General features: G+C 42.8%; 3 protein-coding genes across 6 annotated transcripts; 2 read left to right on the forward strand and 1 right to left on the reverse strand.

Moving 5' to 3' along the window:
• Positions 1-29: 29 nt before the first annotated feature.
• On the forward strand, positions 30-7,610 carry LOC119033859 (vicilin-like seed storage protein At2g18540). 4 transcript variants are annotated; one of them, XM_037124434.1, is made up of 7 exons: positions 30-430; positions 2,812-2,852; positions 2,967-3,036; positions 3,526-3,591; positions 3,798-4,807; positions 5,677-5,779; positions 5,844-7,610. In XM_037124434.1, the coding sequence occupies exons 1-6, from the start codon at positions 385-387 to the stop codon at positions 5,743-5,745; spliced, it is 1,302 nt and encodes a 433-aa protein (XP_036980329.1). In that variant the 5' UTR covers positions 30-384; the 3' UTR covers positions 5,746-5,779; positions 5,844-7,610. The 4 variants fall into 4 exon arrangements, with proteins under 4 accessions (XP_036980329.1, XP_036980343.1, XP_036980333.1 ...); XM_037124448.1 differs by having other exon boundaries at positions 5,677-5,771; XM_037124438.1 differs by having other exon boundaries at positions 5,677-5,771; positions 5,858-7,610.
• LOC119033877 (inositol-tetrakisphosphate 1-kinase-like) lies at positions 7,074-12,684 on the reverse strand. The gene is made up of 10 exons (XM_037124460.1): positions 12,463-12,684; positions 12,025-12,049; positions 9,897-10,019; positions 9,510-9,627; positions 9,318-9,419; positions 8,970-9,010; positions 8,697-8,862; positions 8,374-8,441; positions 8,099-8,261; positions 7,074-8,012 (listed from the first exon to the last, which is right to left on the reverse strand). Exons 1-10 carry the CDS (start codon positions 12,630-12,632, stop codon positions 7,831-7,833), a joined length of 1,158 nt encoding a protein of 385 aa, XP_036980355.1. The 5' UTR covers positions 12,633-12,684; the 3' UTR covers positions 7,074-7,830.
• A 200-nt stretch (positions 12,685-12,884) lies between these two features.
• On the forward strand, positions 12,885-18,740 carry LOC119033886 (proteasome subunit alpha type-6-like). The gene is made up of 7 exons (XM_037124469.1): positions 12,885-13,129; positions 13,691-13,785; positions 14,910-14,991; positions 15,322-15,477; positions 15,852-16,030; positions 17,892-17,986; positions 18,182-18,740. The coding sequence occupies exons 1-7, from the start codon at positions 13,054-13,056 to the stop codon at positions 18,237-18,239; spliced, it is 741 nt and encodes a 246-aa protein (XP_036980364.1). The 5' UTR covers positions 12,885-13,053; the 3' UTR covers positions 18,240-18,740.
• The last annotated feature ends 4,224 nt before the right edge of the window (positions 18,741-22,964 follow it).

Genomic DNA, 22,964 nt, shown 5'->3' on the forward strand with positions numbered 1-22,964 from the left:
ATGATATTCTCACTGGGCATATTTAGTGGGATTTGAAAAACGTGGTTCCAGCTTTGTTTTTATGTAATGTTTTCTGTGCGGCTTATTTCGCCCCCTCCAGCCGTCCACATGGGCCACAGATCCAGATATTCACCCGTCTACAGATGCATCACAGCAGGTCCTCAGTCGTTTTGTTAACGCGCTGTAAGTACGGGATGACCATCTGACTCCTCTGGCACCTTAACAGGGTTTGGGCTTTGATCTGGTCTCAGTCACCTGACACCACACACACACGGTGCTCGGCTCCACCTCGCTCGGCGGGTGTGTGTGCGTGTGTGTGTGTGAAGAAGATCCAGCCCGTCATTTCAAGGTTATCTCCTGCAGCAGCCACACTTTTCGGATCCTATGGGAATTTTGATAACCGCAGTTTTCCTCTGGGCTGTCGTCGGAGGTAAGCATCCATCGCACTCATTTACCCAACCTCGGTGTGTGGTGTACGTATGTGTGTGTGTGTGTGTGTGTTTGTCGGGCGCTCGGTGTGAAACGACGGTACAAAACGGGATGATCGCTCTCAGCGGGCACCGCCGGAGACGAGCCGCATCTTTCGCACGCTGCCGCCTCAGCTGGAGCCCTTGTCATTCTTTGGAGAAAGCAGCCTTGTGGCATACACAGACGAAACTACATGATTTATTTCATTAATTCGCGGGGCAGACGGAGGTGGATGCTAACCTAACGGCGAGAGCCTCCGGGGTTTACACTAATGGGCTCAACACACAAGCGTTGTTACATAATTTGTTGTGCGCCCACCTTTCCGTCTCTGTCTGCTGGGCCGACGATGACAGTACAGGATCTCTGAAATAAAGCGCACTTTTCTCTCTCTTTTTTTTAATGACTTGATAACCGCTTTTCCTCAACGCGAGTGAAAAGCTCCGCACAGCTGCGCGGCGCGACGCTCCCGTGCGCCTCCTGCACGTGCGACAAGCGCCAGCCGCGTGGAAAACGTGTTAATGAGTTGAGAAAGTGCGAGGATCGAGCAGGAAGGAAGTCTGCACCCCGCAGAGACATGCGGGGAGGCACGGTAAACATTAGTCTGCGGCGGTGTTACGCGCGAGTGTTAACGCACGAACACCCGCCATAACATAACCCACATAGAGCCGACTCTGAACTGTTTGGGTTCGTGTTCCGTTGAGCCGAGTAGGAGAAACGGCCGTGTGCAGTGTGCATCTAAAGTAAATAAACATGCCCAACGTAGAAACAGCAGCTACAGGCTCATCATAATCTCACAGGACCACTAAATGCCACAGCAGCTCAGCGTCGGTGAAATGTCCAGAGGAGGAGTGATATCATAAACTCATTAGCGCGCATCTCTCAGCCCCTACAAGTGCATCCGCGCCTGACTCACATGTGATCTAGTTCATAGTCAAGCCAACGTTCTGGAGACGAATTAGTCAAATCGCTGAACAACCTGCAGTCCCTATGACTTGCTTGGATGCTTTTTTGAAAATGTCTGCATGTTAAACATTTGGTTGGACAAGTCGATAAAAGCAGAGCCAGATCACAGTGTTAATTAAGGGGCCAGGGTGTTCCAGCTTAGACAGAGTGTGGACAACACACACAAACACACACACACACACACACACACACACACACACACACACACACACACACACACACACACACACACACACACAATTAGCATCACATGGACATGCTGAGCATTACAGGGCCACACTGTTGGCAGCTCACGTGTCTGTGGTTGGGTTTGTCAGTGGACATGGATGGTGTCAATTAGTCCAACTGATCTGATCTGTACTGATCTGGCTTTGTGCTGACTCACAGTTCAGATCAAAACTACAGTCACATATGTCACAAAGCTGAAGGAGCAAATTCACCTCAAGGCTGCAGCGTTGTGTTTCAGTTCATATGGTATCCCCTGTGGAGGAGTAATAAGCACAGTCTGGGTGATTAGTGTAAATGAAGTTTATCAACATAAAAGTCTCAAGGTGTTTATCTGACAGTGTGTAGAAATAACCACATCAAGCACATAAGGCACATTGTTTTGATCATCCAGATGATAGTACAACTATCAGCTATGAAATATGTTGATGATGATGATGATGATGAGCACGGATTGAATACATTTAAAATGACTCATTCTCTTTAGGCTGTTTTGTTTGTAATGTTTCATGGAATTACATGATTTGATCTGGAGTTGGCAATTTGGCACAGAACGTAAACATCTTCCCAAACTGGCCGACATATGATGAGCTGACATTTAGATTCACGACCAAAGAGAATTGATAACCGTCATATCTTGTGCCTCAGCCAAATGCACAACAATAAAAAAAAAGGTCACAGGCTGCAGGCTGAACAGGGATTGTGATCTATACTGACATTTAGATCCTTGTTAGACTCCGTGTATCTCCACGAGGAAAGGTGCTGATGGCACTGCTTAGTGCGCCTTTAATGATCTGCTGGCAGAGCAGGGATTGTGGACTGATTTAGCCCTGGTGGGAACCGACCTGTGAGCTAAAGCCTTTGGGAATATCTGCATCCTGCAGAGAGAGAGAGAGAGAGAGAGAGAGAGAGAGAGAGACGGTGTTAAGCTTCTTTGCTGTGTCGCTTTACCAAGGTAACTGTGCTTACCTTAATGAGGCCACAGCTCCACCCACGCCCATGCGGGACCAGCCATCGCTAAGAAGACAAACAAAGCTCGCCTGTGCTAATCTGTAGCATAGTTTGGTGCAGTTTTGCAGAAATGCTAAATATATTGATTTGTGTTTCCTTTCTCCCCCGCACGCCATCTCTGTCCCAACTCTTCTCCTGCCTCAGTGGGAAGCCGGCCAGTTACCTCACCCCTTAATGATGCAAAGGTCAGAAACAAGTCCTTTTTCATTTTATTTTATTTCCCCCCACCACTCAGTATCATATGAATATATTATAATTACTCGACCTGTTGTTGTGTGTTTTTCGCATTGTGCCTCCAGGTTGAATGTATTATTCAGGAGACACTGAATGAAGACGGGACCCAACATGAGTGTGGCTCACAGCTAGCAGGTGACGTTTCTAATTATCTGCTCATCAGTGCTCAAGTAATATTATGTAGTGTTTTGAGCTGAATGAATTACTTGATTAATGGACAGGAAATGAATCATTACCACTCTATTAATCAGTTCATCTTGAAAGTATTTTGTATGCAAAGTTGCCAAACACTGGCCCATTCAGTGTGGCCATTTTCATAGTTTTCCAGTAGTAGTGAAATAAATTGAAAATAAGGGTTTATAAAAGAATGCATATTTAACATATTTTCTACTGTATACTGGGGGGACAGATTGCCATTTTCTCAATATTTGGGGGGACACAAAGAATGCATGGTTACGCCCATGAATATAGTCTTATTTGCTTAAGTTTAACATCATTCCAGAGTGTGATGGGCTTTTGAAACATTCTACATCCACTGAGTTACATGTGTAAATCCCCCATTGTTGCTTTGTACTCTGTTTTTGTTGTGATACTGTTTTGAAGTGTTGTGTCTCGTTTTTGCAGAGGAACTTGATGAAGTGCAAAGACACCACGGTCTGCTCAGGGAGCTGCAGAAGCTGGCTGTTGATGGTACCAACAAAATCCTTTTGACACATTTTTGTGAATTTTGAACCTTTTCCCAGCTAAAAAAAAAAGAAAGCAAGTCTGATTTGGTGTTTGTCTAATTTTTGTGTGGAATTAAATTAATGTAAAAGTCTTTTTGTCATAGAAGGGATCTGTTTACCTGTGCATCTTAACACCCCATGTGACTGACCACTGCAATCTGACTGTTGCAGAGAGAGAAAGGGAGAGAGAAGACGAGAGGGAGCGATATGAGTACAACCTGGCGGACGATGAGAGCGACTTCGAGCAAGGGGATGAGGAGGAGAAGGAGGAAAGAGACGTGACCAACAATCCAAAACAGACAGAGGACAATAAAGAGGACAAGACAGAGGTAGATGACACGAAGCAGAAGATGATGGAGGAGCCACGGATCGAAGACCGAGGGAGGGACAATGAGGAGGAGCGAGCCAAGGAGCTGGAGGAGCTGCTAGCTGAAGAGATCACCAAGAAAGGGAAGGAGGAGAAGAATGATGAGGAGCTCAAAGAACTGCTGAAAGAGCTGAAGAAGAAACGCTACGAGGCGTCGAAGGAGCGGGAGAACCTGAAAGGCTCTGGAGCTGAGCAGAAGGAGGAAGTGGAGGAAAAGAAGGAAAAGGGGGACAAAGAGAGGGAGGCGGAAAAAGAGGAGGACATGGAGAAGCAGAGGATGGAGGAGAGGAGGAAGAACGAGGTGGAGCTGATGGTGGAGAAGGAGAAGGTGGAGAAGGAGCTAAAAGAGCTGCTCAAAGAGCAGGACAGCAAGGGCAAGCCAGAGCAGGAGAGGGCGAGGAAGGAGAAGCAGGAGGAGCTGGAGGAGCTCGTCAGGAAGATGAAACGGGTGCAGGAGGAGGAGGAGCAGGAGACGCTGGGTGTGAAGAAAGAGGATGATGAAAGGACGGCGGAGGACAAGGGTGAGAACAAGGAGGACGAAGAAGACAAGGAGAAAGACAAGACAGCAGAGAACGAAGTGAAGAAGGGGGAAGGGGAGGCTGTGGCGGAGGTGAAGGAGCCGCAGCAGAAGAGGGAGATGGAGAAGGCGAGCGACGAGGCCACGCAACAGTTTGAGCGGGAGAGGTTCAAGGATGAGGACGAGGAGGACGAGGAAGATGAGGACGAGGATGACTTTGTCAGAGAGGATGAGGAGGGGCCAGAAGAGGAAGATGAGGAGGAGGAGGAGGGTGATGCTGAGGAAGATGAAGGGGAGGTAAGTTGCTGCAAATGATGCGTGATTTGTTTACACTTTATGTTACTGCACCAAAATGACTGTGTAATCATTAAGTATTAAGTATTCACTGTGTACTTAATGTAAACGCACAGAATGTGTTTGTTTGCTTGTGAAAATCTTCCTCACCCGTCCTCTTTCGGTAACACGCGTGCGACTCATTCGGGTGATCCGGTCCGAGTCTCAAACAAGCCTCAAGTCATTTTTTCCTCAGGCGAGCAAAGTCAAGTCGCAAGTTGTGGCAAATCGAGTCGAGTCCCAGGTTAAGTCACTCATTTCCCCTAGATTCTGCAGTCTCACCTGCGCTGTCTGGTCTTAATAAAGATAAAAGACAAGTTATTACTACCTGTCTCATTATGATATTTTTGGCCGATTAACTGTTCAACACTGTGACACACTTAATTTGTTTTATATAGCTCGAACTTGAAATGATTAAAAACTTCATAAAAGCTTATCTGCTTCTTAATCTCCTCTCAATTAAAAACCTCCTCATCACTTTTATACAGTGGAAAAACTGAGAACCAGACTAAAATAAAAATTTAACTGAAAGTGTAAAATGAACACAGACAAGTCAGTTGAGTAATCATGTCTCAGATCAAATTACAATCTTGGTCATATCTTGGTCAAATCAGGTTGCAAATTCAAAATGGCAACGTGAGTGAACTTGAGTCCAGGTCAAGTCCACATCTCTGTTTGGCATATAAGACATGTACCAGGTAGTTATTTGCAGTTTATGTCTTTGTCCCGGCCTACCAGCAGGCACCCAGTGAGTTTTGTTTGTCTCCTGATTTAAAGCATTACCATGTGTTCTGGATTGCTGTGTCATATATTCTCATTTTGTCTGTTCACAGGAGCTGCTCGAAATTGAAGCAGAGCTGCGCAAAGTCGCTGCAGAGCTGAGGGAGCTTCGCAGAGGATAAGACACGAATACACACTCACACACACGCACGCACGCACACACACACACACACACACACACACACACACACACACACACACACACACACACACACACACACACACACACACACACACACACACACACAAACACACACACAGAGCAGACGGACAAAACCCTTTGTTGCATTCACAGTCACACATTCCGCTCGCACATTTTCCATTTAACAGCCTTCAAATCCCCACAGCACTCAGAGAAATGTCTTCGGATGTGAATCTGTAAATGGACATTAGTAGAAACTGTTGTTTCATTGCTGCTTTTTAGATTGCCTGGAAAAGGCTGCCACAGTTTCCTCCATGCTCATTTGAATGTTGGCGCGTCGATGAAAAAAACGTGCGTTTTTCCAGAGAATCGGAAAGATCGTTGTGTCCATTTCTCACTCGTGTTCCTTACTCAGTTCCTGTAAATGCTGTTTGTAAAGTAGACAGGTGATTTCACTTCATTTGTAAAACTGCCATGAATGCAAAGCATCCAGCACTTTCATTCAAATGTTACTTTGAATGCTGATTGCCAACCACACAAACACCATCACCTTTGAAATCTGAGTTATGAATACTGTCCAGCAGTGCTTCTTTTCTCTGACGGTATCATCCTTGAAGGTGTGTTTTTGGTGGGAAAAAAAACAATTCCCTGCTATAAGTAATATACACTATGTACTTCAGTATATATTTTGTGCAATAACTGATAACTATGTGTAAGCTGTTCCTGCTGTTCTGACTGTTAACGATATGCATTACTGATATTTCTAAACTCCTCGTTTCTTCGATGATAAAGTAGACCCAAGGATTGTGTTTCATTTGGCTCACGCACTGTTAAAACCAGACTGTTTGAGACGAACCAGGGTGACACAGAGGGAGCTGAAATTCTGCCACGTATGTCAGATGTTGTGTTTGTCTCGAGGTGGTTGGTGTGGGCTGACAGTACGTGATGTACTTGGAGCTTACAAGGTCTAAAAGTGTCACTTCAGGTTCTCAGCCAGCTTTGCACTCTTATCTTAACAAGCCAAGGAGGAGTCGAGGGAAGAGGGAGACACTAAAGCCATTTTGTTGTCTTTTGGTAACAATGACGTTGATAAATGCTTAGTTGTGTAACGTCGCAGTTTTCATGGCTGTCGTGTCATCCGTGTAAATATCAGATTATCATGGTCTGTAAGCCAAGGTCATAAGAAATATGAAGCAACATCGCCCCCAAGAGGACACTGGGTAGAAATGCACACGGTGCAGGATTAACAGGGTTACCACTGGAGGCCCATTTACTGCAATAACACAAATAGATTACAGCACACGCAAATGCAATAATTAGCCAAATAATGAATTATTTAATGTATTTAAATATGTATTCACAATACATTATATAGTACTCGTATAGCATATATAACATCTCTTTTTTCTACACAGCCAAGATTTACAATACGTTTCTGTATTCGAACACTGGCGAGGCAGTCGGTCAACTTGTGTAAACACGTGGTAGTAACACACATGATCAGTAAACACTGATGAGCTCACTACTGTCTATTCCAAAGATGACATGTTTGTTCACTTGAGTATAAACAAAACAAATAATGTACTGTAGTTTCCTTTTTCTATAGAAGTGCAAAATGTTTCCACAAAATGTATCTTACAAACCAGCAGGAAAGACGTAGGAGATGTCTGTGGGGGGGTGACACAAGGGCATAAAGGACATTTCGAACAACAGGAAGAAAAAAAAAATTAGAACAAGATCACCATTTGTAATATTACTGGCCAATCAGAGTGCTGTATTTTGTGCCTGCTGTATCTTCTTCTACGCTACCCGTCAATCAATAAACAGAAAGGTATTAAACCATCACCTGTCGTCTGTTTGGTCTGTCTCGACTTGTGAAGAGAGCAGAATCACTTGACAGCACCTCATTATTAGTGTGATTCACAGGGGATACAGTTGAGAATTAAGTCATAATACAAAATCACAGATAAATAACTTCTCACAATTGAAGCAAAACCCTGAAAACAGCTGAGCTTGGTCCCAACAAAAGAGCGAAAAAAAGCCAGTGCTCATGACTTTATTTATCCTAGGAAGCTGAGGAGAGCAGTCCCTGCTCTGTCCCTGAGGCGTCTGAGAGACCAGTTGATGTGGCAGATGGACCACCTGTAGTCTGTGCTGTAGGCTGGGGGCCAGCAGAAGCCTGTTTGGCCAACACTGACTCAATGTGGCTGAGCAGAGAGGGGAAAAACTGGGGCACTCCCTCATAGCCTGACGGAGAGAAGAGTGTCAGATCATCACCGTGTGTGTGTGTGTGTGTGTGTTAATGTGCGTGTGTGTGTGGACAGCTTCAGTACCTGGGAAGATGTTGATGTCAATGACGGTGAGGGTGTGTGTGTGTATGTTGATGATGATGTCCACGCCGAACAGGGTCATGTCAAGCAGGACTCGGAGCTCTCTGACCAGAGCGGCCACGGCCTCAGAGCTGGGGGGAGGCAGGCAGGGCATCTGCTCATCCAGCTTGGAGAGCAGGAGGAGAAAGGACATGTTTAGAGGTGGACTTCAGGCTAAGCCAAGGAGCCAAATGGGTGGGTAGTTTGTGAGCATGTGTGGTGCCACCTGTACTGCTTACCGCCGTGAGATCAGAGCTCGACTCTGGCTTGGACACCTGGTGGCTGTTGAAGAAGATGGTCTCCCTGTCTGCGGGCAAAGAGAAATCACAATCTGAGTGGACAAGGTCACATAACACAGGACAGGCAATTATATCGGGACAATACAGGACAGGAAGAGAGACGAAATAAAAAGGACAACTTGGAAAAGAAAAGCACAAGGCAGGAAAGGAAAGAAAGGGAGAGGAAATTAAATGATAGGAACAGAAAGGAAAGGAAAGGAAAGGAAAGGAAAGGAAAGGAAAGGAAAGGCAGAGAAGGACAAGAAGGTCTGGTGCAGACTGACCAGAGGGACCGGAGGGGAAGTTCTTGAGTGAGGGCCTCTCTACGCAGAAGTGTCTGTCTCCCACAACAAACACCTTGTGCAGAACAGCGCCGTGGTTGACAAAGCTCTGGAGCACGCAGGGAGGTTGGACAACAGCCAGGCTCGCTGCACTGAAGATCACAGACATCTGCGCAGACATTGCACAGACAATTAATGAGCAGACAGCAAATGCACAGCGGTGAGTGAACAAAAATAATCCTGAAAGGCAGTGACATTTTGAAGCAATCCACTCACCTCATGGGAACGTGCGCCATGGGCCACTCTGGTTTTACAAACTGGGATCAACAGAGACAAAGAGGAAGTGTGTGTGTGGGTTTATTCATACTCCATGAGCAAGCAAAAAGGAAAGAAGGACAGCTGACTTTAGAAGTGTGAGAATCAGAACAGCTTGGAGGGTTAACACACCACTGACCAAAAGACCTACCCCCTAATTTCCCTAACTAATACTGTCTGTATGCTTTTTTTTTATTTGCATCATGAGATTTTAGACTTAATTTAAATACACAAAGAGGCTGAGAGGTAGTTGTAAAATGAAATTATAAGAAATGAAAACGTAAGTCTACAGATAGAGAGTGAACTGACTGAGAGGAAAGCTCAGGCCCTGGGTCATCAGAGCCTGCTGAAGGGATGGCAGGTCACTGGCACTGTGGATCTCCAGGTAAGGAGGACTGCAGATATGCCAGTCTATCAAACAGAATATAATAGGAAAGGCGTCTGTTAATATCTACAAGCTGCACTTAACTACTATAAACACTGAATGAAGCTGCAGTCCACCTTGGAGTGAGTTGTGCAGCTTGGTCATGATCCGATAAGAGACAAAGCGGTCTAGTAGCTGGCTCATGGCAGGCAGGGGGTCCAGAATAACTGTACTGGGATTAGCTGAGACATAGCTCTGGAATTGTAAAGACAGATGAAGAAATGGTTTCACTAATGGCATGAAAGAACGAATGCATAATTGCTCACTGACAAGCATACAGCTGCAAAATCAACCAGTACTCCTCTTAAAAAAGGCCCCCTGTGCAGGACGTGCAGACAGTGTGAACACTGTATTCTGTAAACTATATGTTTTCCCCTCCACTCACATCACCTCCAGCAGGACCAGTAAAAACGTTACATTTAGGTCACATGCAAAACAGCTGTTCTTTTATAAAGCCATGTTACCTGGAAGTTGGCGAGGAGCTGCTGTGATTGGCTGTCATGTTCAGCCTCCACGATGACATCGGACAGCTTGTGAACGATGACATTGAAGGGTCCCTGGGGTCCCAGCGGCTTAGAGAGGTCAATCTGATGGAGACAATAACACTTTCACATTCTAGATGTACTGGATCTATCCTACTGCAGCGCCACACTAGTTTGCATATTGCTTATCTGTGGGAATGTATGTAAATGACATGTTCTAAATGTGCTATATTATACTTAGCCTTTATGTATTGGTTTATTCCTCAACAACTGGTCATTAGACTCTTTGAATGGGTCACCGATGTAGCAATCATCAGTTATTAGAAATTGAGTTTGAAAATTAAGAAATCTCCCTAAACACAAATATATATGCTCAGACAGCATCAAGTATCAATATATTCTGACCCAATACATCAATATCAGTTTTGTGACAATGATGTAGGAGGGAGTTTTGTGACAAAATATTAACACAACGCGATTTTTGTCATATGGACATAATGACTAAGGGTTAAGGACAAGTATCAGAACAAGCACAACAATGTGGTAAGTTCACTTATTACAACACTAATGCCATATACAGGGGGTGAAGTAACTACTTACATGTACTCAATTTACTGTAATCAAGTCATTTTTTGGGTACTTTTTTTAGGAGTTATTTTTTCAAGTCTGTAAGTCTACTCCTACTTAAGTATGCATTACAACATGTAATGTATCTAGTTACTTTTAGAAACATAATTGAGTGCTGAGTACATTTGGAATCAATATCCAAACATTTCATCTGTATTTTTGTAGCCAGTAAGGCTATCTGACTATATATGGGCCAAAGAAAGCTGTGACATACGGAACAAAAAACATAAACCTCTGCAGCAGGCCCAGTTATGGAGAGGTGAGCATGACATCCCTCAGCAGAACACCAACGGTTAAATGTTACCAAAACTCAGAGTAATGTTTGAGAAGAATACTTTGTACTTTCACTTAAGTATTATTTTAACACCAGCAGTTTTACTTGTAATTGAGTCAAATTTCAGTAATGTAAATGTACTCATACTTGAGTATAGATTTCCAGTACTCTTTTCACTGCTGGCCTTGTATATAGTCTGATATCTACAATGTAATATCAACATATTATCCCGCCCTACCTTCAGCAAAATGAATCTTGTATGTGACAATTGTGTTAGGAAATTAAAGATGTCAGCATAAAGTTATGGAGATCAAAAAAATATTCATTTAAGGCCTTATTTACACAATCATTTCAGTTTCAGGTTACCATGGTAATATTCAAAAAACATGTCACCTCAAAATAGGTTGAAAGCCACTGCCCTAAATAATGCGACTAGGCGGAGGTGGGCATAAAAGCAGACATTTGTAACATCTTTATGTCATATGTCTCCCACAACATATTTGCTGCTCCTTAAATGCGCACCACTCTGCATTTTCTTTTGACAAAAGCTAACTTCTCTAAAAAAAAAAAAAAAAAAGAAAAAATCAAATTAGTTGATTGTAATTTGACACTAATATGTAGTGATATATGTGCCGTTTTTTTTTTTTTTTGGTTTGTATACAAAAAATATCTTTTACGCTTCTGTGCAGATATTTACATTCAGTGAAGTGTCTGAGCAATTACAGGACAGGCACCCATTGTTCCTCGGTTTTCCTGCGCATAGATTGTAGGAGGGGGCTGCAGGTGGCTGTGACATGGATTACTAAAGTTGTAGACATCTGTACATGACGCATGTGTGTGTCCGTGGGTGCACAGTGTTCCCAAAGCACAACCATTAAATGACATAGTTTAACTGTAACTGCTTAATCTGTGGTATGAAGTGACTACATGCAATATGAGCGTGTGTGTGCGTGTCTATGTGTGTGGGTGTGGGCGTGTGCATGTGTGTGCATAGTGGCATTTGGAGACAGACACAGTCTTATCGCATGTACACGATCACAAAGAGAGAAACAAACGCAGACAAACAGGGTCATCAGGTACAGCTTTAAGACATGCCAGTCCTCTTCCTCATTTTTCACTTTGTCTGTTTTTTATCATTAATAATCTTTAAGGTTGTGTTGATTTCATGTATAAGCGAGGTTGGAAAAAAAAACAAAAAAAAACACTCACCTCCACCACTTCCACTCCATGGCCCCTGCAGGGAAAATACTAGCATGTTTATAACCTGAAGGTAATGATTACACAGAAGTCTTGAGATGTCAAATAGGGCAGTGAATAAAGCTTCTGGTGTAGCAATAAAGCCTCCTATGGACAGATTTTTATTACTGTTGATAAAGACTTGCACAACTGTGTACAGTAGATTATAGTGAGGGTGTCACCTGTTCCTACCGTAGTCATCGGTACATGTTCCCTAACTGAGATTATACGCATTCATAAAATGAAAGCATAAAACACACTCCTCATTTTGCCATGTGACCCCAACCTAATGGGGGCCCATTCACATTTACCATAGAGACAATCACACCAATCATAAGCTCCAAATTGTTTTTTTTTTTTTTTTAAATAAATAAATAAATTTAAAAAGAAAAAAAGTTTTCCTCAACTTACGCACAGATATCTGCAAAAGCGTCCAAACCAATCTTCCTGCGCTTCTTATCGCTGAGACAGAAGCCAACCCGGCGGCCTGACATTGGGCTGTGTGTGTGGGGGCCACCAGCAGCCGAGTGACCGCACGCGCACTCAGAAAGGGGGACGTCAGAGTCGCTGTGTCCATTCATCCTCCCCCCTCCCTCCTCTGTCCCCTGATACTTCTGCTGACCGCTCGTCTACAACCCCGCTGTCTCTCACCAAGCGATTTTCATTCTGATTTGACGCCACAGGTGCAGACAGAAAGGGCCAGTCTAACTGGTAAAGTCACTCCGCTTCCTTGTTGTTGCCATCCAATGATAACTCGAGTGGGGCCAGTCATGGAGCTGCACCTCAGAGCCGCAACTGAAAGAGAAAGTAAAAAAAAAAAAAAAAATCTCTCAGGGAAGTGAGGCAGCACCATTATCCCTCTTATCGTTCAGCAGAAGCACAGGCATGCTGTTTCCCATTTGCTGACCGTCCAAAAGAAAACGAGTGAAGATTAAACAGGACGGTAACCGGAAAACTTTCGGTGCAGCGAAGTTCATTTGAGGTCACGACGAGAGAGAGAAAATGTCCCGCGGTTCAAACGCAGGTTTCGACCGACACATCACCATATTTTCACCGGAGGGCCGCCTCTACCAAGTCGGTAAGAGACACGCTTCCTGGGGTGTTTCGGCCCTGAAATGTGATTATACTGTAAACTGCGCTAAATAAGTCTGCTAGCATTACAACTTTTCCTCACTAACTTCTGTAAACGACACAAAATCCTTATTAGCAGGCTAGCTGAAGTGGTTAGCTTGTCATGTCTGAGTGGAGAGCAGTTAGCATCAACTTTTCTACTCAAGTTTCCTCTTTTGTTAAACTCTACATATTAGTTATTTTTGTTAACACACCCTGCCATAATGAACAAAAACGAACCCTGGATATAAATTCAAAGATTAACATTAAAATATGTTGAATTCTAAAGTGATAACTGCATATTATGCTCCTTATTTGTAGCATGGGTAAGTAATTAATGTTAGCCTACTGAGCTAATTCGCTAAATTCATATTAGCCAAGCCTACTGATGTGTTGTTGGTGGAGCAAGCAGGCAGCTCTCCACTCATGAACATGATATCAAAGCCTGAAATGACATTAAAAAAAGAGAGAAATGTGATATTGTTTTTTGTTTTCATTCTGTCCGCATGTCACATGTACTTTCATGCAGAGTATGCCTTCAAAGCGATCTCCCAGAGTGGGTTGACATCTGTTGGCATCCGGGGGACAGACAGCGTTGTGGTGGTCACACAAAAGAAAGTACCTGTAAGATATCTCTCTCTCTCTCTCTCTCTCTCTCTCTCTCTCTCACTCACACACACACACACACACACACACATACACACACACAAACCCACCCTTGGATGCTGATGATGCTCTTCAGTGCAGGTGAAGCCTCACAGGAGTCATGACTCCAGCGTTTTGCTGACTTGACAGTCAAATATGAACAAGATACTGCTGTAAGTGTGCCAGCACTCACATAACCAAGCCAGGAGTGCTTTGATTTTTGGCAAACTTGTACCCCAGACAGAAAAGTAAAAGTTCTGTTTTTGCCACCCTCTGTCAATTTAAGTGTCTAATCATTATAACCAAGGATGAGTGGGCCTAAGTAAGTCTATCAACTGATAGTGGATCTCAAACATCAATCCACAGTGCCAGATACTTTAATGAAAAGCTCTGTGTAAGCAGAATGGCAGCTCAAGACACATGTCTGATTTACATACCATATCTGTAAGATAGGAAAGCACAATGATAGGGTGCAAAATGATCGTTTTTGTCCTTCGGGCAATTATCTTGTGAATGTTCAAATTGTATCAACCACAGATTTGGAGGGCTGGTGAGTTAAGCAGCTATCCACTTGCATATTTTACCAGAATTTGACTCGGGGCTATTACTAATTTTGTGCCCGACACAATAATATTGCTGCATCATCAGCACTGGCGATAAGGCTTTAAAATTAAATATAAGCATTGGCCTGACATAAACATTTCTTCCGACAGGCTGATGAAATGACACTTTAATTATACTGTTGCTTGAGTAGATTTCTTATTTTGCCTGGTAAATATGTACATTTTGAAAAGCTTTGTATGTTTGAATTAGCCAGTGGGCTGTCACAAAACGGCAAATGACCCCTAAAATCCCCACTGTAAACCAATAGTATCTCTTTTTAACGTCTCTTTTTCATTCAAGTTATTACTCAGTATTAATAGCCTTAAAAGCTTTTATAGGACCTGCACCAGAGCTCACTGCTTTGGTATGTGGATACCCCTGATCACAGTGTGTTTGTAATAAATGTGGTGTTGGCATTTTCACAGGCACAGTGATATGTGTCTCAGCAGAATATGATTTTGTCAGTTGGATGTGACAGTCTATCCTTCTCCCGACTGCAGGACAAGCTGCTGGACTCTTCAACTTTGACCAACATGTTCAAACTAACTCCTCGCATTGGCTGTGTGATGACTGGGCACAATGGTATGTGTTCAGCAGCACACTTACAACACATTATAATTTAAGTCACTGTAATACTTAATGTGATGTCTGTGAACAAATGTAGCCGAGTCAAAGTGACTTTTGTTTTATGTTACAGCAGGATGATGTTTTCTCAGTTAATTCTGTTTCTTTAAATCAGGATGATAAACAACTGGCGGACAATAGTTTTATATAATGTTTATGTTGTTTTTAGATTTAGATTTTGCTGTTAGTCTTGGTGAGATTCTTGTTTGTTTACTTAAATGTCTAAAAGATCATGTTTACTCGTTTGATGTTTAAAAGCTATGCTGTCCCCCATCTTGTCTTGCGTAGCGGACAGTCGTTCCCAGGTTCACCGGGCTCGGGTGGAAGCAGGGGAATGGAAGTATAAGTTCGGTTATGACATCAATGCAGACGTGTTGTGTCGCAGGTTGGCTGATATCTCCCAGGTCTACACACAAAACGCCGAAATGAGGCCTCTGGGCTGCTGTGAGTGGGGGTCTTCATTTCTGCCTCTTAGTGTTCATGTCTTTGTTTAAACTGCTCTTTATCAACTACTCATTCTTTCTTGTTTAATATTTTAAATGTATTCTTTATCAGCAATCACACCTCACATTGACAGCAACTGCTTAGGACATTGTTCCTCTGCCTTTGATTTTCATTTCCATGAATTATTTTATCCCAAAGGTTGTATTTGTCTTTACTTTTTGAATGGTTGTTTCTTTAAATACAGCGCAGCCACTGAAGCGTATGAGATTTCAAGAAATAGAACTTAACATGCAGTAAATTAACACAAGAGGTATCTTCCCTATAATGTTTTCTTTCATCCTCCCTCCCTCTCCCTCCTCCTTCGATGTCTGCAGGTATGATCCTTGCGGCTATGGACCCTCAGCAGGGTCCAGTTCTGTATAAATGTGACCCAGCAGGCTACTACTGTGGCTTCAGAGCCACTGCGGTTGGGGCCAAACAAACAGAGGCCAATACTTACCTGGAGAAGAAACTGAAGAAAAAGCCTGAACTGACCCACGACAGGACGGTGCAGGTAGGGGCAAACCCAAGTTTCTTTTACACAAAGATCTTGGTCAAATCCTTGGATAACCTTTCAGGTACTGCTTGTGATTTTCACGATTGAAACATTCAGGATCATTTCCGTCTTGTGCCTCACATAATCACCACCATACAACTGTGGGAGCCACCTGACTCTGCAGGGCTCTACAGTGCAAGTACTTCACTGGCATTTGCCCCTAAATAAATGTATGTGCGAACTGGGAAAATGATTTCACTGCACAGTGTGTGACAAAGTAGGCTGTGACGGTAACTTGTGACCTTTGCTCATCACAAGTTACCATCAAAACCTACTTTGTCTGCAATCATTCAAAAACTACAATCCACTGGCCACAATGCACCAATCACAGTAGTTTTCTGTAATGACACAACCAGTGTCACGCGAGAGGTGACAGGTCAGTGGACTGTGGTGAAGGTAGTTTTAGGTCGGCTATTCGGTGGATATTCACTCGGGTCCAGCTGCAACTTTACTGAGGTTTGCCCAGTCTTAGCAGCGGGACAATGGTTAGCTCACCCTCCAGAGCCTTGCGCTGAATCGCTGGAAACTGATTTAGGGACCTACACCGACAAGATCTAGTCGCTCTGGATGCTCCTAGCATCACAAGCTGACAGAGGAGCAAGCGGAGGCGTTGTTACCGAGGATGGAGGCGCAGCTGTCCAGTGGGGCTAACAGCTGGGCTGGAGGCAAATCTGTGGAGAACGTCGCTTCTCTCCATCCTACTTTCCAACGTCCAAAATTTATGTGATGTTTTTTTTTTATCCTGCACTATGCTGAGCCATTGAAACTAAATTTCGTTCCCGCTGCACTGTAAAGTATAATTTGAATGACAATAAAAAAAAGTCATTAAATTACTTGCCATAAATATATTAATACAAAATAATTGCAGTTTTTTAAAATATCTTCCATGTCATGTGACCCAGCGACTCCAAACCAGCAGGAGATTGTATTAGTAAACTGGATAAATAAGACACACCTCTTTATATCATATTTTAGTGCTTCTTCTTTTTTATATGAATATTAACATGCAGAAATTATTATTTTTTCTCAATAGCTTCCATGTCATGTGACCCAGTGACTCCAAATCAGCATCAAATCGTGTTCCTAAGTGGGCCAAATGATACACACCTCTTATTATTGTATTTTACTGTACTGTGGGTCATTTCTGTTTTATTTGATGAGTGAAGGGTCAGAACAGACTGTGAACACAATCAGATCGTCACACCCCCGTCCGCAATGCTGGCTTCTTCATTCACACAGACGCTGTCTTGCCACTGCTTCAGCTCTGACACTACCTTCCTCCTCTCCGCGTCTGTAACTTTGAGACAGAGGGTGAGGCAGAGTATCAGCGCCTGATTTATGCATCGAAAACTCAGTATGTTTTATTTTTGTTAATTATTTACTGCATGTAAACAAATACATCTTAATGATAAATAAAGGAAGTCATTAAAGTTATTCAGCCCTTCGATTACATTATCTTTAAAATGATTAATTTGATCATACGAATCTATGAACCAACCTTTAATATAACCTTCTTTCACATGATAAAGAATATTTTATTTGATAGTGACTGCTTGAAAAGCCTCTTAGTCCACAATACAACACAAACTCAATGATGAGAAGTTGTCAATACTTACATAGCCTTACAAAATTATGGCAGCGATGTCATGAGCCAGTAGCTCATAAATGTGCTGTTGATGTTACATATCAGATACCCATAAGCCAGTGCAGTTGGAGAATATAATCTTATTTTCCATTAGGCTTAAGAGAACATTTAAAGAGGCATGTCCAGTATGTGTTTGAGTTAATCAGGACATTTGTCCACTGTCTTTATTTCCAGCTGGCTATATCATGTCTGTCCTCTGTCCTGTCCACGGATTTCAAGGCTAATGAGCTAGAGGTCGGTGTGGTCACTAAGGAAAAGCCCAAGTTCAGGTAACTTAACTCAGACCTACTGTACATTGACTTAAGGTCAAATAATGTTGATAACGATTGTGAATTTAATCTTTTAGTGTGACATTTTACATTCTTGTGTATCTTTGGTTATTTTTATTTCATTGTTTTGAAGTAGGGAAGTCCGCCTTCTATCACTCATTGTTCACTCCTTACACTTTGTTCTGTGTTCTTCAGGACGCTGTCAGAGGCGGAGGTAGAAGCCCACCTGGTTGCGATAGCAGAACGAGAGTAGGGGAGCCCTCACAATCTTCAGACCACAATTCATCATAGTAATTCATTTCAGTGTGTCTGCTAGCAACAGTCTGAAGCTAAGTACACAGCCTTTGTGTCCAGAGACGTTAATGCACACCTTAAGCAAACTCTGTTATTATGGATCGATACAGGTTTGATTTGTAGACAGTTCCAGTTGGCCTTTTAAAAAATACTTTAATAAAGATAAGTGACACATGTTTAAATTCCGATCTCACACATTAAACCAGTAGACATCACACAACACATCCCGCCTTCATACTTTTGAAATAAAAGTTCTTGGTTGCTGGTTATTTAGTGTGACGCCTGCAGCTTTGTTTGGATATGTACAGAATATTTGTCATACAGCTTATTTTATAATGTGTGTTTATGAAACCATCTTTGTTGTCATCTAGACGCTCATAATGCTGCAATAACATTTCCATCAGATTCTTTGTTAACCCCTTAAAACAACTGTCGTAATAAATTCAAATTAAAAAAAAAAGGACTAGAAACACTGTCCTGTTTTTGCTTTTAATGAAGTTATTAAGAAAGTCAATCAACTTCTATCACTAAAAGGGATAGTCCAAATGTTGCCAGAGATCCCCTTGTTGAACAGCAGGTGGCATTAGTGACTTTATAACATCAGCTGAGGTTCCTTGTTATTGACTGACAGCAGTTCACTGGGCAGAGCGCAAAGATGGGAATGAATCAACAAATGATTCAAATAAATGATCTTGTAGATTTGGAGTTGGCAAGGGCTCTGAACTAAGTGCAGTCATTGATATTTACTCAGTAGTACACAACAATAACTAGGAAGTGAGATGAGGGGGTATCATAAATACCAGTTTGTTTGGTTATTTCACAGCACTGATAGTGGTATTGACATTTTTAAAACGTATATCATACTAAAACGCATGTCCACATTGCTGGCCTTATGGTGCTGCACTGTCAATCCCCCATTCTGTCGAGTGTATTGTCCGTTATCCTGAGCTACTGAAAATGAGCACTAGATGGCAATGGTGTGTCTACTTCTACCTTTGAGTATTTCATAACAGAATGCACTATTTCTGTGTGTACTTTTCTATTTGAGGAAAACCTATTTTGACTCTTGTCAACAATTAGCCTTCCGATGCTACGGTGATTGTGTGCGTGTGCATTTGTCATACAACCAATCCTGGCACGACATCTTGTTATGTGTGCCTCCACGTATGTGCGTGTGTCAGTCTCCACCACAGTGACCCACCAATCTAACAAACAGATCACTGTCCTGTTCAATTACTGAATGTTGCTTGCGGTCTGAATTTATAAACACACTTCGGGGCACACGCTTATTCAAGCTTAAACATCAGAGAATGTACAATGACACAGAACAGAAACAGGAGTCTGCGTTGACTTTATTAAGAATATGAAGGTAACACATTTGAGGAAAATGCTGTGGATTTACAGAATTGTATTACTTTGACAGGGTCATCAATTTTATAACACATATAAACAATATTATATTCTCTATTTAACATCAACACAAAGTATCAATTCTGACTTACCTGTGAGGTGTAATTTAAATAAGAGTTTTACTTATACAGCCTCTCTGTATTTGTGGTAGTAGAGGTAAGTGCCCAGATTTCTGTGCCTTAGTTAGTGAACACTTGCAGTATCCTTGTGAGATCCACATGACAGAGATACATGTGCTGCAAAATTAGAAACACTTAAGAAGAATAAGAATAAACATTTTGGGGTCATTCAGAAAAACCTTAAAAGAGGGATTGTGAAATGATGGATCCTCTGTTTGTTTGCAGACACAATTAGGATTTAGGCTGAGAGGCTTGTGTTAGTGAGTTTCAGTGAGAGCAGCAAAAAGCCCCACTAGTCTCTTTAAAGCTACTACTGCAAGACAATCCTAAGTTACAATGATAAGCTTCTAAAGTTAATTCCTCTCTTGTCCACTCCACTTTAGACAAGGGCCCTAAACTGGTGTCTCGAAGCTGTCTCATGTTCATCTCCTCATCCTCATGTCTGGCGCTGGATGCACATGATAACCTGGCAGAACACAGAAAGGAGAACCACTGTTAGTGTTAACAGGCATCCACTTAGGATGAGTTCAAAAAGCCAGACAGTTAAATCTGTCAGAGTTGGTCACTGTAATCATGCCAGCCACAAGCAATCAGTACACCATGTTAGCATGTTGTCACAGGAATCAAAGTGCTGGTCATCAAGTCATATGTATTGTATGTTTTCCACATGGGCTCTAGTTAGAGCATAGGGGCTCGTACATGTGCGAACTGTTCACCACTGTCTCTCATTCGCATTCCTGACGCCAACTACCATCTTCACCAACAGAGATAGGCTCTTTCATGAGGGCTATATTGAAATGTTCATTGACGTTACAATAGGAAAGGCACAGGTGTAAATAATAAAGTGAATGAATGAATGATGGCTGAATTCAATTTAGCTGCTTCAGATTAAAGGTCCTAATATTGTGCATGCTGGTTCACTGTCACACTGTCATGGCTTACTGGGCCACTTGAATAGAACAGAGCCATTATTAATATGTGTGCTATGAAAAGGGCCTTTTGTTACTGGTGTTACTGAGGCCTTGTCAAACATACAATTTAACTCGACCTCCATGGCAAAGTTCCTCCACTCAGATAGAAAGTTGCAATTGCCAAAGTATACGGAGGGCACAGATTGGTCGACCAATGTTGATGCTAAAGGTCAATGCTCACTAAATATATTACACTCCTCTTTGGCGTCACATGTTATCACATTATAAATTTCAAGACACACCATAAATGGAATTTAGATTTTTATGTATGTCTGGCTGTCCGTCTGTCTACAAAGTCCACTCCCACTGCCATTCCCCATTTTAGCCAGTTGGCATAAACACCAAATGCACACCTTAACACACACACACACTTGAGCTCCATGCCAAATTTCAGCAAGTGGGGAAATTTGCAGTGGGTGGGGAAAAAAGTAGTCGCATTGCCACATTCGTCATTTAAACCATTTACTCAAACCTTCACTTACATTTTAAAGTGATGACGTAACCTTATTGAGGTTATGCTTTGACCTGTGCCCGTTTGTTGATCAGTTAATTGGTTTGTCAGCAGGTTTACACAAAAACTACTGAAAAGATATCCACGAAACTTGAATGGAGGATGGGTCTTGGTTACATAGATTATAGACCCCCATTTACTTTTAGTCTGGAGCCAGGATTTGTTTTCTCACTGTCATTAATTCATGCATTGCCAGATAGAGTGTTTTTCAACATTGTTGTTAATTTCTCAGAGAATAATGCATGGGTCATGAAAGAAATCAGGCATATTTAGGTGACTGTTAGCAATTTGAAGCATTCCAATTAGAATTCTGAATGTAGCTAATTTAGATATATTTTATTGGATATTGGATGAAGCTTGATTGACTTAAAGGTGAATGTTGGGCCTTGTCAGTGATATACGCTCTACTGAGTGCTATTTGAGTTGATTACAGGGCAACAGGAATGAGTCCTAAAACCCAGTTAGCATTTTTGTACTTTTGGTTCCCTTGTCTTGAAGACAAGATGCACTGGAAAGAGTTTGTGTGTGTCTCAAAACAATGGTTGCCAGCAAGTGGTTAAATGAGACTACAAAGTTGGTGGGGACACGAATGTCATCACGCTAAACACGGATACTCATCCACTCACTAGTCTTTACAGGTGGACTGTAGTTGCAAACAATTCTAACTCTAAATGTCCAACTTGTAGATTAATCACGGTATTGTGTATAGTATACTGTGGTAGGAAGCTTGGTGGTGGTGACGTTGAAGTCATGCAGCTGCTCATTTTCTGCAATAATCCAAAATCCAGTTCAAAAATCTCATTGGCTTTTTGATGAGGGATCCAGGGCAATGCTGACTTCCAGCTTAGCATACATTAATGATCGCTAGAACCTAATTACACATTTTCCTATGTTCATTTGCCCCCCCCCATCTTCCTCATCTCACACTTTTACACTTCCATCTTCTCCATGGCCATACTCCTCAAACCTCACCCCTCCATTCATACCACTTGTCTTCTTCCAACGCTTTCATCCTAAATATTCAAACCCTCCTCTACCTTAGTCACATTAGCCTTCCCATGGCTGCCCCCTTATCTTCTTTACCTTGACCACTGCCCACACCTGTTCACTCCAACTACTCCACACCACGTTCTCCTTCCTCTCCCCCCCCGCCACCCCCTTCCTCCTCCACCCATATGAAATGTTGACCCTGTGGCTGGTGTCTCCTGGTACTGGGACTGCCTGCCAAGCTGTATAGGCCCAGTGCATTGGGTAGCATGGCTCTGTGTGTGTGTGTATGTATGTGTGTGTGTGTGTGTGTGTGTTGGGTCACGGCGTGGGGATTAGGTGTGTGTGAGTGATTGAGGGTGACAGCGGCCCTAGCATTAGGGGCCCTGTGGCAGATTTCATAGTCCTGTTTTAGACACACTAAGCTGGATTTACCAGCAGCAGTGTGTCAGCAGTGATGCAGCCTGCCCGGACCTCCTACAGAACACACACACACACACACACACATACACACACACACGCACACAAACACACACACGCACACACACAGACACATGCGCAAGCACACAACACACACACACGTCCTGTAGACCATCGTCACCTCTGACCTATCCTATCCACCTGCAGCCAGTCTGACCGTCCCATCATCCCCCCCTCCCTGTTTGTCTTTCCTCTGTCCATCACCC

The sequence above is a fragment of the Acanthopagrus latus genome, chromosome 2 (genome assembly GCF_904848185.1).
Source record: "Acanthopagrus latus isolate v.2019 chromosome 2, fAcaLat1.1, whole genome shotgun sequence".
Classification (NCBI taxonomy): Eukaryota; Metazoa; Chordata; class Actinopteri; order Spariformes; family Sparidae; genus Acanthopagrus; species Acanthopagrus latus.